The sequence below is a fragment of the Sander lucioperca genome, chromosome 17, assembly GCF_008315115.2.
Source record: "Sander lucioperca isolate FBNREF2018 chromosome 17, SLUC_FBN_1.2, whole genome shotgun sequence".
NCBI classification, from domain to species: Eukaryota; Metazoa; Chordata; class Actinopteri; order Perciformes; family Percidae; genus Sander; species Sander lucioperca.
This window is the reverse complement of record NC_050189.1, coordinates 27596916-27614183: the sequence shown is the minus strand read 5'-3', so window position 1 is coordinate 27614183 and position 17268 is coordinate 27596916. Positions and strand designations below refer to the sequence as shown.

At 38.1% G+C, this 17268-nt stretch overlaps 2 protein-coding genes and 1 long non-coding RNA gene across 9 annotated transcripts; 2 read left to right on the top strand and 1 right to left on the bottom strand.

Annotated features, from left to right (window-relative positions):
• Positions 1-1920: 1920 nt before the first annotated feature.
• On the top strand, positions 1921-7859 carry LOC116049059. The gene is made up of 3 exons (XR_004104800.1): positions 1921-1959; positions 7483-7539; positions 7635-7859. It is a non-coding gene; the product is annotated as an uncharacterized LOC116049059 (long non-coding RNA).
• Positions 7860-7898: 39 nt separating this feature from the next.
• On the bottom strand, positions 7899-10943 carry LOC118493534 (calphotin-like). The gene is made up of 7 exons (XM_035993691.1): positions 10925-10943; positions 9938-10718; positions 9679-9742; positions 9059-9120; positions 8800-8863; positions 7975-8238; positions 7899-7904 (listed from the first exon to the last, which is right to left on the bottom strand). The coding sequence occupies exons 1-7, from the start codon at positions 10941-10943 to the stop codon at positions 7899-7901; spliced, it is 1260 nt and encodes a 419-aa protein (XP_035849584.1).
• Positions 10944-10945: 2 nt separating this feature from the next.
• LOC116049076 (probable serine/threonine-protein kinase cdc7) lies at positions 10946-15568 on the top strand. 7 transcript variants are annotated; one of them, XR_004895623.1, is made up of 7 exons: positions 10946-11063; positions 11409-12033; positions 12073-12537; positions 13894-13949; positions 14457-14518; positions 14612-14760; positions 14883-15568. XR_004895623.1 is itself a non-coding variant. In XM_035994334.1 (6 exons), exons 1-6 carry the CDS (start codon positions 11454-11456, stop codon positions 14969-14971), a joined length of 525 nt encoding a protein of 174 aa, XP_035850227.1. In that variant the 5' UTR covers positions 11150-11453; the 3' UTR covers positions 14972-15568. The 7 variants fall into 7 exon arrangements, 3 of the variants coding, with proteins under 3 accessions (XP_035850227.1, XP_035850229.1, XP_035850226.1); XR_004895621.1 differs by lacking the exon at positions 10946-11063 and adding an exon at positions 11150-11243 and having other exon boundaries at positions 11403-12033; XR_004895622.1 differs by lacking the exon at positions 10946-11063 and adding an exon at positions 11150-11249.
• Positions 15569-17268: the final 1700 nt, after the last annotated feature.

Sequence of the window (17268 nt, the reverse complement as noted above, 5' to 3'; positions counted from 1 at the left end):
ATGGTATGCTATTCATAGGCTATATTTTACTGTGTATCTGTTAGAATACATGTGTTCCAGCAATTTGTTAATTGTTTACACCTATTACATCCAGTTACAACCCATTACAAAGCCTGGACTGACAGGTTGATGTTTTTAATTATGGTTAGGTTTTTCTCTGTAGTGAATTATCTTTCTCTTTCAATTTCACAGATTCCCCCATTGCCACCAGAAGTCTGAATTAGACACTGAAGGCTTGAAATCCTTATTTTGAGTCTGACCAATGATCACCTAGACCTACCATCAGTGAGCCACACATATCCAAATTCATAGCATGCTTAAGAGGAATGGGTGTCAACAATGATCAATTGCCACAAAATGCTTTTAAATTAGCACATCCAAAAAAACAATACAAAAAAATCCTTGTGAAACTTACAAGTCACATGTTACAACCTCTGCTAAATCCATCCCGAAATAAGCAGATGTAATGTAGGTGATATCACTGATACACTTGAGGTTTCTCACACTGAATGTTAGTTTTCTTAGTAGAACTGCCTATTGTTTATGTGCAGCCAACTGTTAAATAATTTAAACGTTAGCTGTAGACAGCGTGCAGCCACAAATAGATATAAAACAGATATATCACTCAGCAATGCTTGGATTATTATAACAAGCCAGGCACTGAATGATGTCCATAGAGTTTATTCCTATGTTTGTGGTGGTTACAGTTACACCCTAATTTTTCTTTTATAAAACACTTAAGTTCTTTATTTAAAAACAATATTCAAAAAGCACGATTGAAATCGAAAAGGTTTTTAGTTTTTTAAGATTTGCTTCTTCTTTTTTTATGCCAAGTCTTTGTTTCTGGGTTCTATTGCTATTTGATTTCCAGCTCAATTAAGGTTGTAAATCTTGCTGTTATTTAGACGTGAGGTGTGATATGTTTAAGGCCCATTGCAATTTCTATCTGACACGGAAAATTTGAGATTTTTTGTTTGTTTGTTGCCTGTATCTCAAATGATATCAATAGCTCTTGATGAGACTTAAGTTTTATTTATTGACTTTGTCATTCTAATGTTTTGGTGTTCTATGCAATTTATGTTTTGGTGTTCTATGCAATTTTATCCACCTGCACAATTTGTTCTTATTTTTCTTTCTCTTCTGCTTATCATATTGTTTAATATATTTACAACTAACCTAGGAAGTAGGCCTGTATCTATGTAATTTTCACAAATCAATTTGATGTGACTTGAGTTATCTTTTATGTTGAGTTTTGTTTATTGACTTTGCCATTCAAATAGTTTGGTGATCTTTTGCGAATTTATCCACCTGCACAATTTGTTCCTTATTTTCTTTCTCTGTTTGTCCTATGTTTACTATATTTTAAGACTCCTGAAACCAATATATTTGTTGTTTAGGACACTGCAATTAATTGCACTTCCAATAAAATAGTTATTCATGCCTATAAATGCTGTGTCATGCTTTGTCACTATGTATTATTTTTCTTTTCTTTCTGTTCTCCTTGTGTGGAGTTTGTATTCAGGAGGATTCTAGTTATAAGGGTAAGGTCAATGTCTTATAACTGACTTATGAATATGTCATACTGTTAAATATGTCAGTATGATCTTATTGTCCTGGGCAAGATCAGATATTGGCTTGAAGGGATCCTTTATGTGTGCATGTTGCAGTAATCCCCACCCACCATAAACCAGATGTCTTTATCTTATGAGTGGAATGCATAAACAACAGCACTCAGGATTCTCAGTCATTTTCATCGTTTAGTCACTAGACAATCTGTAAGTGTGGGCTGTGTTTATTTTTTTTATTATTTTTTTAGCCCTTGTGTCACAACACTTCCTTTTACTTTGCAGCAATATATATAAGACCTGAACAACCAGGTGGGATCACAAGAGAATTGCACCAGGGTTGGAGCTTCTGAAAAAAAAAACCATTATATATATTTTTTGACAATTGCTTGGGGTAAGTACATTTTTGTGTTTATACCTATATAGAGGTATTTTTTATGAAATTGTAAAATATGCTTCACTGTGTATTTTTACTGCATTATATGTATTGTTTTTGCATTTTTGGTGTGAAATCTTTCTTTGTAAAGCATCTTACAATCTTATTTTTTTATCATATTTTGATACCATCCATCCTATAGCTATGATATAAAAGAACGTATTCGTTCTTGGAGGAACCTCTTTTTGTATGTTTATAAGTACAAAGATACTAAGTATCTACAGTAGGAACAAAGACATAAGTATAACCTGCTTTAACTTACAATGTAAAATACTTTACATACTGAGACTGCTTTCAAGCTTCTAAAGACCAAATGGTTGTTCCATATCTATATAACCATACCATGATATTTTTCCATAAATATATTTTTACTCAGTTTTATTCAAAATGTTAGGATCTATGCACAAATTATTTTATTCATTTATTTTTGCTATATTTCCATTGTACTCTTTGGATGCCACCTTTAACATAATTATCTTAAAAGTACCTTTACCATACCTTAATGTTAATAAAAAACACTTTATTTTTCTCATACTGCCCATGGCTGCTGCACCTGTATTCACCCTCTGTATGAGATGCTCTGAAGGAGCGCCTGACCCTTTAATCCCTCCTCCCGACAAAGCCCAGTCGGCAAAGAGATTATTTCAAAATTCAAAAGTCTGTCAAAGTAAGAAATAATAGAGGTAAATGTAGGAAAGAAGATAACATTTTTGCTAGATTAAGATTAGGACATACAGGACGTAATGCTACTTTATGAAAAAGACAATGACAGATAAATGTGAGGTTTGTAATTGTAGGTAAACTGTTGAACATGTGCTAATAGTTTGTAAGAAGTTTATTATTGAAAGAAAGAGATTGAAGGACAAAGTGGTTGCAAAGCCGGTGTATGGAAAGCCTTTCCACTCCCTATTCAGCCCCATTGTACCGAATTTGGTTGCAGTTCCACCAGAGTTCCACTGGGGATGGCTAAATTTGTCTCTTTCGCCTGATTGTTGTTGAGAAATCTCAGATTTGATTGTAGTTTTTGCAAGTTCAACATGGATTATAGGTGGAAAGTTGAATGAACAAGTACTTATGTCATTTTGATTTCTTACAGGTTGAGTCATTGTTGCCCATAACACGCTAGCATTCTGCTAATAAATGCTGATTGGTCAGTGAAGGACTGATTACGATTGGAGATCCCGCTTGACGGCATCCGAAGCAGAACCAGAATGTCAGGGTGACTATTTTGGCGTGGTCTTTAAAACATTAGCAAACCTCTTTCTAGCACGTGTATTGACAGGGAGAGCCTAACCTGTCAGCTGTGTTGTCGATGCCTCGAGAGAAAAAAGGAAGCGACTCAGAGCTTGCCGTGAAGCAGTATCTCTGGCCGTATATGAGTATGACGTCATTGACATTTTAAAAGGCTTTTTAGAACAAAAAAGCCACTTTAAAAAAATCTAACACCCAGCAGTGTGTATTTTCTTAGCCTCCCCTTTTGAATGCAACATTCAAATTACTAAACAAAAAAGTATATCGTGAGAAAAGTGGATTTTGAGGGGTATAGCTCCATAGAGTCCCATTCATTCTGCACTCGTCTGTGAGTGCCCCCTATATGGATCAAGAGTGGATCTGCAACCAGTTCAGAAGCCGGAAGTAACGAGAGAGTGGAACTTCTCTTACTAGAAATTCTTTGGTGGTAGATTTGGGAAGGGATTGGAACATCAAATGACTGTTTGAGACAGGGGATAAACAAATACAGGTTAAAAGGGTTTTGTTTAATTATTTAAATGAAACGGGTTTAATTTCCAGAATATTATTTTATTTTTTTTAGTTGATGGTTATTTTAAGTCATGATATTACACACTCCGGTACAGTAGGAGGCGGCTTGCACCTTAACATTGGTTTGTAGCCCACCAATAAACTGAAGAAGAAGAAGAAGAAGAAGAAGAAGAAGAAGAAGACACTAGTAGCAGCTGGAGCTACTGCAACGGAGTTGCTTTATAGCAAGACTTTGTACCGTGAAAAATCACCAATAAAAGCTTGTAAACCAAAAACTACACCCCGAAATTTGGGAGAAATGACCAGCATTGGCCCACTGGTTAGGTCAGGCACTGAGCTGTCACTCAAGTTTGCTAAAAAAAAATCCTTATCCAATGGGGACGCACCCCTGAAAGACCCGCCCCCGTGAGAGTTTTTTGCCAAACAAATAGAGAGCCGAAGTCACGCCCCTTCCATTGACCTCATGGGACTTTAATTCGGAAAAAATATGAACGGTAGCAAAGAATTTCTAATATGGGAAGAAGTTCCACTTTCTCGTTACTTCCGGCTTCTGAACTGGTTGCAGTTCCACCAGAGTTCCATATAGGGGGCGCTCACAGGCCAGTGCAGAATGAATGGGACTCTATGGAGCTATACCCCTCAAAATCCACTTTTCTCAGGATATAATTTTTTGTCTAGTAATTTGAATGTTGCATTTGAAAGTGGAGGCTAAGAAAATACACACTGCTGCGTGTTAGATTTTTTTTAAGTGGCTTTTTTGTACTTGTACTTGTTCATTCAACTTTCCACCTATAATCCATGTTGAACTTGCAAAAACTACAATCAAATCTGAGATTTCTCAACGACAATCAGGCGAAAGAGACAAATTTAGCCGTCTAGCTCCATAGAGTCCCATTCATTTTGCACTGGACCGTGATCACCCCCAGTGGAACTCTGGTGGAACTGCAACCAAAGTAGGTACAATGGGGCTTAATGGGGAGTGGAACGGCTTTCCGTAGACGGGCTTTGACGGTAGTGAACGGGGAGAGGCAAATTATGTTTTATCACGTTTGAATTGAGCCATGGATTACAAATATGATGTTTGTCAATTTAAAAGATAATTTTTCAACCGAAGAAAGTCTCAATTATCCGTAGGTTTGTCATATGACCACTTAGGTTTGTGTGAAACTGATCAGTGAACTACATCTCTCGTCTCACACAATTTATATCACCTAGCTTAATGCTCAACTTGCTCACTAGCTAGCCAGCTTAGCTGCTCATTTAAGTAACGTTACATCCCCGGTACGATACACAGAGACAACGTAGCTTCAGCGAGACGCCATCGATGCGACATTGAAGTGTGTAGTCTTTCTAATTACGTATTTTCACAGTCATACTTCAACAGTTTAACAATAAACTGAGACTTTCTTCGGTTGAAAAAATATCTTTTAAATTGACGTTCCCGTTCAGATTTTTTTCAAAAGATAGGTCTCATGGATCGGAAGTAGAAGGGCGTGGCTTCGGCTCTCTATACCCCAGAAATCCAGAGTTCTCGCGAGAGCACAATTTGAATTTGCTCAGCAAGTCACTCTGGCATTCAGTAATGATGCTCATTAATATGTCCTTGTAACCGAGCTGAACCAATCACATCGGTGTATCTGATATAGGCGGGCCAGAGGTGAAACAGCTGCGACATCAAAATTATTAGTAAACATTGCAAGATGGCTACGGATGAGCACCAGTTGTTTGAAACGGCTTTGACCGCTACAATGAACGAGTTAGACTTGGCTTTTTATCTAAAAGAGGAACAGAAGACGGCGCTCAAATTGTTCCTTTGCAAGAAGGATTTTTTAGATGTTTTGCCGACCAGATACGGCAAGAGTTTAATCTACCAGTTAGCTCCGCTGGTAGCTAAGCATATGGGTACGCTCTGGATACGTCACCCCGTTTATTGTTGTGATTGGCCGTAGGGTTATCCAATTGCATGCAGTGAAATTTTCAAATGCATGCTTGGTGCTGCCTCTTGAGTTGGGCCATTTTCAATACTCATTGCCAGACCCTTAATCTTTTGGATTTGGGTCTGGATTTCCAGGCTAGCAAACAAAGATTCTGGGAGCGCAAACGAGAAAGCTGAGAGCTCAACTGCAAACGTGATAAAGAGAGCAAAAGACTGATCATTGAGAAAGAAACAGAGGGAACTGTAAACAAAAGGAGATATTAAACAAATAATAGACCAATAGTTTACGACTACACAAATATTTAGTTTGCAAGTTTTAAGTTTTACCTTCGAGATGAAATTTTTTTGGCTTCAGTTAGTGATTTTTGTTCGATACTTAAGAAGTTTTGTTTGATCTTAAAAGGCACAAAAATAATTCCATACACGTGCCCGTTTGTAACGGGCTGATTGCTTGGTGCCTCCTGAGGCCTGTACTACGAAGCAAGATCAACATGTCCTGGATTTCTTTCAGTTACCCGGCTTCACTAACCCTAACAACCGCGGTCCCGCATAAGCTGTATCACGACGCTGGTTATCAACTAGTTCAGTCAACCCAGGTTTTTCCAATCTAGAGACGCGCGGGGTCACATAAAAGAGGCTGTGTTTGCACAGCACGACCAATCGCAAATATCTACCAGAGCCGCATATCTTACATAAGAAGAGCAAACTATAATTCTACATATATATGAAGAACACAGACACGTTTTTACAGGCAAAACACAATACAGTCGCTGCTTCCTAAAACAGGAAGGAGAGCTGGCAAAAAAATAGCCGACGCTGTAGATGCTTAAATCACAACGCTTATCAATATCACTTCTTCATCAGTCAGGACCAAGATCTGACCATAATTACACTTGTGCACTTTCCATAAACTGCCGTTGCTTTAGCCTATTATTTCAGTTGCAACCCTGGCAGTGGGAAGCCATCGTAAGAGCAAATAAAATATATAAAAAGATAATTCAAACTGATGTAGACCTACGCATTGGCAACACATGGCTCAAGAAGCCGAGCCGATATGTAATTCCCTCCCATTACAATCTATGTATTTCATAAATATACATAGCAGGGAATGTTAACGGGGTTGTCGGTCTCTAAATGTTTTAACTTGTATGTGTGCACCCCTTTCTCCTCCTCTCCCTCTCTTCCTCTCTCTCTCTGCGCACTGAGCTCCTGATTGATTGGTCAGTAGGCGGTGCTTTTACACAGTTGATCTCTAACCTCCAACTTAACCTGCTCCCGACCAGGTTAGGTGTTCAGCATAAGTTACCACGGCGATTGAATCCGGTAACAAGTGATCCACCTTCGTGATACAGAAAACCCTGGGTTGAACCTGAAGTTAGCTCGTTAACGCCAAATCTTGCTTGCTTGTTATAGCACCACCATCTGACAAATTGTACCACATTTGACACTGCACTCCTTTATGTTGTGTTTACACCAACTGTGTAAACTTACTTCGTTTTGCCTTATTCACGTGAATTTGATTGCTCGAGTTGAAATATTTTAAGTTTAGTGGAAACAAGAATTATGTGTATTTTGTGTTTGTGTCGCACCATGCACTTTGCCCACTGTGAATTGTGTCTATTTGCGTTTTTTCATTGTCTTTGTTTGTAATCATGCTGCACACTATGCACAAAATGCGGTCATGGTCCCCAGCAATACACCTGCTAAGTGTGAAGTGCCTTTTTAATGTCACTGTCCAATAAAGGTAGAAATGCCGAAAAAGTAATTTATGTCAAATTTTGCAGGTTCAAGAGCAGACACAATGCTATTTGGACCAATATTATCAATGTTGCTAACAGTAGGTAAGTGATGATTACTACAATATGAAGTGAAGGTGTTTCCTGTACTCTGACACGTTACACTTTGAAACATTTATCCTTCTGTTCTTCACAAATAGTGGCCATTGTGCTTGTTACTACACCTTGTGACACATTAACAACTGAAGCATCAACAACAAATGGTGTGTCAACGACAATAACTGGTGCATCTACAGCAACTGAAGGTTCAACAACTGAAGGGTCAGCAACAACTGATGGTTCAACTACAACAGAAGGCTCCACCGCAACTGATGGATCAACTACAACTGGTGGGTCAACAATTGGTGTGTCAACTACAACCGAAGGTTCAACAACAACAGGTGAATCAACAACTGATGCATCAACTACAACTGGGGATTCAATAACAACAGGCGGAGGTTCAACAACTGAAGAATCCACAACAACTGGAGGTTCAACTACAAATGGAGGCTCCACAGCTACAACAACAGCTGGTTTATCATCATCAACTGGAGGTCCAACAACAAGTGGATCAACCTTAACTGGAGTTTCAACTACAACTGGAGATTCAACAACATCAAGTGGATCAACGGAAACAACTGCAGGGTCTACAACACCTACAACTGAAGATTCAACAACAGGTGGATCAACTACAACTGGAGATTCCACAACAATAGGTGGATCAACAACAACTGAATATCCAACGACAACAACTGGAGGTTCAACTACTGAAGAATCCACAACTGAAGGTTCAACTTCAACTGGCTTGTCAACAACTGATGCATCAACTACAACTGGGGATTCAATAACAACAGGTGGAGGTTCAACAACAACAGAAGGCTCCACCGCAACTGATGGATCAACTACAACTGGTGGTTCAACAATTGGTGTGTTAACTACAACCGAAGGTTCAACAACAACAGGTGAATCAACAACTGATGCATCAACTACAACTGGGGATTCAATAACAACAGGTGGAGGTTCAACAACAACAGAAGGCTCCACCGCAACTGATGGATCAACTACAACTGGTGGTTCAACAATTGGTGTGTCAACTACAACCAAAGGTTCAACAACAACAGGTGAATCAACAACTGATGTATCAACTACAACTGGGGATTCAATAACAACAGGTGAAGGTTCAACAACAACAGAAGGCTCCACCGCAACTGATGGATCAACTACAACAACTGGTGGGTCAACAATTGGTGTGTCAACTACAACCGAAGGTTCAACAACAACAGGTGAATCAACAACTGATGCATCAACTACAACTGGGGATTCAATAACAACAGGCGGAGGTTCAACAACTGGAGAATCCACAACAACTGGAGGTTCAACTACAAATGGAGGCTCCACAGCTACAACAACAGCTGGTTTATCATCATCAACTGGAGGTCCAACAACAAGTGGATCAACCTTTACTGGAGTTTCAACTACAACTGGAGAGTCAACAACATCAAGTGGATCAACGGAAACAACTGCAGGGTCTACAACACCTACAACTGAAGATTCAACAATAGGTGGATCAACTACAACTGGAGATTCCACAACAATAGGTGGATCAACAACAACTGAATATCCAACGACAACAACTGGAGGTTCAACTACTGAAGAATCCACAACTGAAGGTTCAACTTCAACTGGCTTGTCAACAACTGATGCATCAACTACAACTGGGGATTCAATAACAACAGGTGGAGGTTCAACAACAACAGAAGGCTCCACCGCAACTGATGGATCAACTACAACTGGTGGTTCAACAATTGGTGTGTCAACTACAACCGAAGGTTCAACAACAGGGGAATCAACAACTGATGCATCAACTACAACTGGGGATTCAATAACAACAGGTGAAGGTTCAACAACAACAGAAGGCTCCACCGCAACTGATGGATCAACTACAACTGGTGGTTCAACAATTGGTGTGTCAACTACAACCGAAGGTTCAACAACAACAGGTGAATCAACAACTGATGCATCAACTACAACTGGGGATTCAATAACAACAGGTGAAGGTTCAACAACAACAGAAGGCTCCACCGCAACTGATGGATCAACTACAACAACTGGTGGGTCAACAATTGGTGTGTCAACTACAACCGAAGGTTCAACAACAACAGGTGAATCAACAACTGATGCATCAACTACAACTGGGGATTCAATAACAACAGGCGGAGGTTCAACAACTGGAGAATCCACAACAACTGGAGGTTCAACTACAAATGGAGGCTCCACAGCTACAACAACAGCTGGTTTATCATCATCAACTGGAGGTCCAACAACAAGTGGATCAACCTTTACTGGAGTTTCAACTACAACTGGAGATTCAACAACATCAAGTGGATCAACGGAAACAACTGCAGGGTCTACAACACCTACAACTGAAGATTCAACAATAGGTGGATCAACTACAACTGGAGATTCCACAACAATAGGTGGATCAACAACAACTGAATATCCAACGACAACAACTGGAGGTTCAACTACTGAAGAATCCACAACTGAAGGTTCAACTTCAACTGGCTTGTCAACAACTGATGCATCAACTACAACTGGGGATTCAATAACAACAGGTGGAGGTTCAACAACAACAGAAGGCTCCACCGCAACTGATGGATCAACTACAACTGGTGGTTCAACAATTGGTGTGTCAACTACAACCGAAGGTTCAACAACAACAGGTGAATCAACAACTGATGTATCAACTACAACTGGGGATTCAATAACAACAGGTGAAGGTTCAACAACAACAGAAGGCTCCACCGCAACTGATGGATCAACTACAACTGGTGGTTCAACAATTGGTGTGTCAACTACAACCGAAGGTTCAACAACAACAGGTGAATCAACAACTGATGCATCAACTACAACTGGGGATTCAATAGCAACAGGTGAAGGTTCAACAACAACAGAAGGCTCCACCGCAACTGATGGATCAACTACAACAACTGGTGGGTCAACAATTGGTGTGTCAACTACAACCGAAGGTTCAACAACAACAACAGGTGAATCAACAACTGATGCATCAACTACAACTGGGGATTCAATAACAACAGGCGGAGGTTCAACAACTGGAGAATCCACAACAACTGGAGGTTCAACTACAAATGGAGGCTCCACAGCTACAACAACAGCTGGTTTATCATCATCAACTGGAGGTCCAACAACAAGTGGATCAACCTTTACTGGAGTTTCAACTACAACTGGAGATTCAACAACATCAAGTGGATCAACGGAAACAACTGCAGGGTCTATAACACCTACAACTGAAGATTCAACAATAGGTGGATCAACTACAACTGGAGATTCCACAACAATAGGTGGATCAACAACAACTGAATATCCAACGACAACAACTGGAGGTTCAACTACTGAAGAATCCACAACTGAAGGTTCAACTTCAACTGGCTTGTCAACAACTGATGCATCAACTACAACTGGGGATTCAACAATTGGTGTGTCAACTACAACCGAAGGTTCAACAACAACAGGTGAATCAACAACTGATGCATCAACTACAACTGGGGATTCAATAACAACAGGTGGAGGTTCAACAACTGAAGAATCCACAACTGAAGGTTCAACTTCAACTGGCTTGTCAACAACTGATGCATCAACTACAACTGGGGATTCAACAATTGGTGTGTCAACTACAACCGAAGGTTCAACAACAACAGGTGAATCAACAACTGATGCATCAACTACAACTGGGGATTCAATAACAACAGGTGGAGGTTCAACAACAACAGAAGGCTCCACCGCAACTGATGGATCAACTACAACTGGTGGTTCAACAATTGGTGTGTCAACTACAACCGAAGGTTCAACAACAACAGGTGAATCAACAACTGATGCATCAACTACAACTGGGGATTCAATAACAACAGGTGGAGGTTCAACAACTGGAGAATCCACAACAACTGGAGGCTCAACTACAAATGGAGGGTCCACAGCTACAACAACAGCTGGTTTATCATCATCAACTGGAGGTCCAACAACAAGTGGATCAACCTTAACTGGAGTTTCAACTACAACTGGAGATTCAATAGCATCAAGTGGATCAATGGCAACAACTGCAGGGTCTACAACACCTATAACTGAAGGTTCAACAACAACAGGTGGATCAACTACAACTGGAGATTCCACAACAATAGGTGGATCAACAACAACTGGATATCCAACGACAACAATTGGAGGTTCAACTACTGAAGAATCCACAACTGGAAGTTCAACTCCAACTGCAGGGTCAGCAATAACAGCATCAACAACTGATGTTTCATCAACAACTATTGTTACAACTGGTGCATCAACTACAACTGAAGGTTTAACAACAACAGGTGGATCAACTGCAACAACTGCAGGGTCTACAACAACTGGTGCATCAACTACAACTGAAGGTTTAACAACAACAGGTGGATCAACTGCAACAACTGCAGGGTCTACAACAACTGGTGCATTAACAGCAACTGGAGAATCAACAACAACAGGAGGTTTAACTACAACTGGAGGGTCCACAGAAACAACAAGAAACAATGTATTATCAACTACTGGAAGTTCAACAACAACAACTGGTGAATCAACAACAACAAATGTAGGTTCAACAACAACTGGGGGACCAACAACAACTGGTGGGTCAACTGCAACCGGTGTGTCAGCGACAACTGGAGGTTCAACAACAGCAACTGCTGGGTCAACTACAATTGAAGGTTCAACTACAACTGGCTTGTTAACAACTGATGCATCAACTACAACTGGGGATTCAATAACAACAGGTGGAGGTTCAACAACTAGAGAATCCACAACTGGAGGCTCGACTACAAATGGAGGATCGACAGCTACAACAACAGCTGGTTTATCATCATCAACTGGAGGTCCAACAACAGGTGGATTCACAACAACTGGAGGTTCAACAACAACAAGTGGATCAACTGCTACTGGAAGTTCAACTACAACTGGGCATTCAACAATTAGTGGATCAACTACAAGTGGAGGATCAACAACAACAGCTGGAGGTTCAACTACAACTGCAGGGTCAACAACAACAACAACAACAACAACAACAACAACAACTGCTAATACCACCACTACTACTACTACCACTACTACTACTGCAGCTCCTCCACCAGTTGTGGTTCTTGCAGCAGTCTTGGGAGTACCATTTGTAGAAGAACTCACCAATAAACGCAGCATACAATTTAAGAATCTTGAGGCAAAAGTTGTAGCAGTGGTTAGTACTTATTCTTATTATGTGTCTGTGTATTACTTTTGCATTTTTTCATTTAATTAAGAGAATACTGTATTTTTAGTTTGTTTATACTTTTTATTTCCCCAGTATAATTCCATCTACAGTAAGAGATTTGGCCGTCTTTTCATCCGCACCTTTGTCATACAGTTTAGGTAATATTTTATAAATTTTGAGAGCCAACTGAATTTGTTTTACTTTCTGGGTTGTGATCATCAATATTATATTTTTTAATATTTACAAAAAAATGAATAATTACAAACATGCATATGTTATCAGTGTCAATATCATTTAATGAACATATGTGCTTTTTGATGCAGCCTAGCCAGAACACGAACAGATAATACTGTAGCAGAGATCGGGATTGAGTTCAATCAAACTGCTTCACCTTCAGAAATCCCAAATGCTGATGTTGTAGCAAAAACCTTAGTAGAGGCTGTCTCTAACCCCAACAATACCTTCAACCTCACTGTTGATGCCACATCCATCACAGTAATTCGTAAGTAAACACTAGCCCTACATTTCACTCCAGTAGTTGTTAGAGCAAGGACATATAACCATTGTTATTTGTCATTTATTTATCACTGTCTGTGTGTATATGTGTATTTTTAGTTTTAGTTTTGGGGAACCAGAGTAAACTGCTTAGTGTGTGTTATTCAAGGGCGTTTCAATGATCTGACATACTCCACAATTTCATTGAAAAGAACCACCCTAGTTGTAGTTTCATATTCTAGTACCATTAAATTATATTTTTTTTCATACGGCAATACCATTTTAAATTTGTTTTGCCAAAGAGCATACACAATCATAATAACCATGAAGTCCACTTTGACAAACATTAACTAGACTACAGTGATGTGTATGTTTGTTTAAAAGAAGGCCATCTGGCTACCATAATTTATTTTTCCTTTCCTTTTTTACAGAAATAAATATATCAAATTCAACAACTGCAGCCCCCACTTTAAATACTACAGCTGTAATCCCAGGTGCTGCAAATACAACTACAACTACAATGATCTCAACTACAACACCCTCAAATACAACTTCAACTGCTGCAACTACAATTACAACTACTGAGGCAGTCACAATAAAGCTACTGACTTTCAGATCTGCTGGAGAAACATTTACAATTGACTTGCTGAATCCATCAACTGCAGCATTTACAAGTCGAGCCTCAATAATAAAGTCAACAGTAAGTCACTCTTTTAGTAAAGCTGAGAAAAATCTATGCATCTTAATTAATTTGAAATATCTGACTAACTATCTATAATTTTACAGAATCTGCAATATGCCATATTTTCTTTTAATATGTATGTTTATCCTACTTCTTTAAAAAAAAATTATTTGATTTTCACTTACAGTTGTCACAAAGTACATTTCCCATCAGAGTGCGCTGAAGCAAGACTGTATAAATAAAATCCATCCAAACGTATTTTTAATTATACATATTTAAAAGATAATTAAATTATTTAAATTTAAAATAGCCCTGTGCAAACACATTAAATATATATACTGTATATAAATCAAAATCTATATACATTAAATAGAACATAAATGATGATGAAAGAATGAATAAGTGTTATTTCTTTTTTTACCAAATGAAATACCATAATTAAATCAAGGCATAAGTGAAGAAACACAAGCCAATAAAATAAATGTACTTACAAATGTTTTTTTTGGTTTTTTTTTATTTCTGCAGCTTGAACCTTTCTACCAAAAAGCATTTTCTTCATTCCGCTTCTTGAAGGTGATTTCATTCAGGTAATTTGTTCATGCTATGGTAATAGAATCTTAAGAGTATTAGTCATAAATTCATACAAATAAAACAATATTCTTTGGTCATTCCTTTTGCAGTAGTGGATCAATCATCAACAACTTGGCCCTTACATTTTCATCCACATCCATTCCTAATAACACTCAGATTGGAAATGTTTTGGTAAGGGCAGCTTCAAACATAACAGCTTTCAACGTTGACACCACCTCCATTTCTGTGGATGGCACACGTAAGCAACTTTAAATATTACCTTCAAAAATAAATATTTAGTTCATAAAGAAATATTCCAGATTTGATTTTTATTTATTAAAGCAATGCCTTTCAATGAATTTCCTTTTTCAACATTTACAGAAGTTTCAAGTGGAGTAAGCCACAAGATCAGTCTCATCACTGCATCCTTCCTTGTAATACTGTCATGGCTACTGTCAAGCCAGCAATAGTGCAGCGGTTATGCCCATGTGAAATACCATTAAGAAAAAGACTTCTATTACTGATATAAAAAGGACTTTGCTCCCATTAAAAATTCAAGAGGACTTCTGATGATCACAATATTTGGCTTGGAAAGAACTTCCAGATATTACACACATTGATAATGGATGTTGGTTGCAATGGCACATCAATTCAACTTTGACAGGACAGACCATTACTGGAACTTTTCCTTATTTATTAAAGAGAGACAACTTTAAGCACTTGGCCCACTGAAGAAAATAGTCATCACTGTAATGAATGGCTTAAAAATGAGAGTAACATGACAATTGAAACCTTGTATATCAGACACACCATTACACACCACGTAAACTGTTCACTATGTTTAAATTATTGTGCTATGATAACATGATGTAGAAAAAATAACATTTAAATTGAACACAATGCCCTGTATGATTATCCAGTCACTTTTCTTATTTAAATGTATTTATACTATCATACATATGTGTATTCTGTGAGCTTACCTGTATTTTTGTACAACTTGAGTAAAAAAATTGGTCTTTGTGATGATCAGGATACACTAATAATAAAAAACGGTCTATTCTATGTCACTAAGTTTTAATCATTTACAGTGAATACAAAAGTGTATCACATTATATTGAAGATGCTTCCATTAAATGCACTGAAGATATGTACAGACAATCAAACCCTGCTTATTATTTCCCAAAACTTACTTTCACAATTAGCTTTTCTGAATAGAGTAAGTGATTCAGGTTTGCTCAGGGAGAACATAGCAGCACAGTTTTCCAGTGGCTATGGGTCTTGAGGAACAGTTTCCATTAAATTCTGGAAAGACATGTTGATGTAGATTTTTTTTTAAATGCAGTTAAGTCATTCAATCCATTGTTAAATGAAAACATTGATATGTGCAGCTGTGAAGTAAATTAAAGGCCTCACTAGCAGTGATATTGATGTGTGGGCATTATCAGTAAATCCAGCAGCTAGTCAGAGATAAGTAAAAAGCTGAAGAAAACTCTCTTTTCAGACCTTACTGTATTGTAGAATAATTCAAACAAAACTGTTCCAACAACTGCAGTTCATACCTCTGAATGCATAGGGTCAGGTAAAAAAAAAAAGATTGTTAAAGTATGAAATCATTTATTTCTCCAAAATGCCTGTAGTATACCGGGACAAATAACAGAGCTAACTCAGGTGTAGCATCACAACCAATATTAAGAAATGATTTGTTTTATGATTCACCATGTAGTTTGAAACAATTCTGTGTGTGAAATATATTCAGATCATTGAGGATTTTGGCTTTCAAATGAAGTCTTTAAGAGCTGCTCAGCTAATAGTTAATAGCGTTCTCTTTGCTCTTACTCTAACTCAGTCTGATAAATAGTGAAGGTTGTGTTAATCATTACTGCCCTGTCAGAACAATGTCTTGTATAATTAGACATACACTGTGCTTATTAGTGTGTATTTCTACTATCATTCATATTTTTATTCTGAGAGCTTACCTTTTTGTATATTTTTGTCAGAAATACAAAGTCTTCCTTATTATCAGAATAAAAACATGAGAAATAAAACAATCTTTCTGTGCTCTAACATTTATATCATAATCTATGACCCTCTATTGTCACCTTTAGTGGGTGATGAATCACAGCATATTAAAGATCAATTGTTTCCATTAAAGGCATTGAAGATATGTACACAAACTATCAAACCCTGTCTCATCATCTCATCATCCCACAAAATTTTATATATATAGTAGCCATTCTCAACCGCAATCAATTAATTGATTGGCTAATCTTTTTTTTTAAAGATTATTTTTTGGGGCTTTTCCCTTTATTTTTGAAAGTGGATAGACATGAAAGGGGGAGAGAGATGGGGAATGACACGCAGCAAAGGGCAGCAGGTCGGATTCGAACCCTGGGCCGCTGCAGGACTCAGCCAACATGGGGCAAACGCTCTTACTGGGTGAGCTAGAGGTCGCTCCTGATTGGCTAATCTAATGATTGTATTTACCCACAACAATTTTGAAAATCAGTAAATTGTTAAATCATTGTTAAAGCAAAAAAATTGCCAAACTTTTAATGATTCCAGCTTCCCAAGTGTGAATATTTGCTGGATTTCTCTGTTTTCTATGATACGGAACTGAATATCATTGGGTTGGTCAAACAAAAAATGGCAAAAGAAACAAGGAATTTGAACATGTCACTTTGGGCTCTGGTAACTTGTGATGGACATTTGCTTTAGATTTAAAAAGAATCAATCAACATAAAGAAAAGTCTAATTGATCAGTAATAAT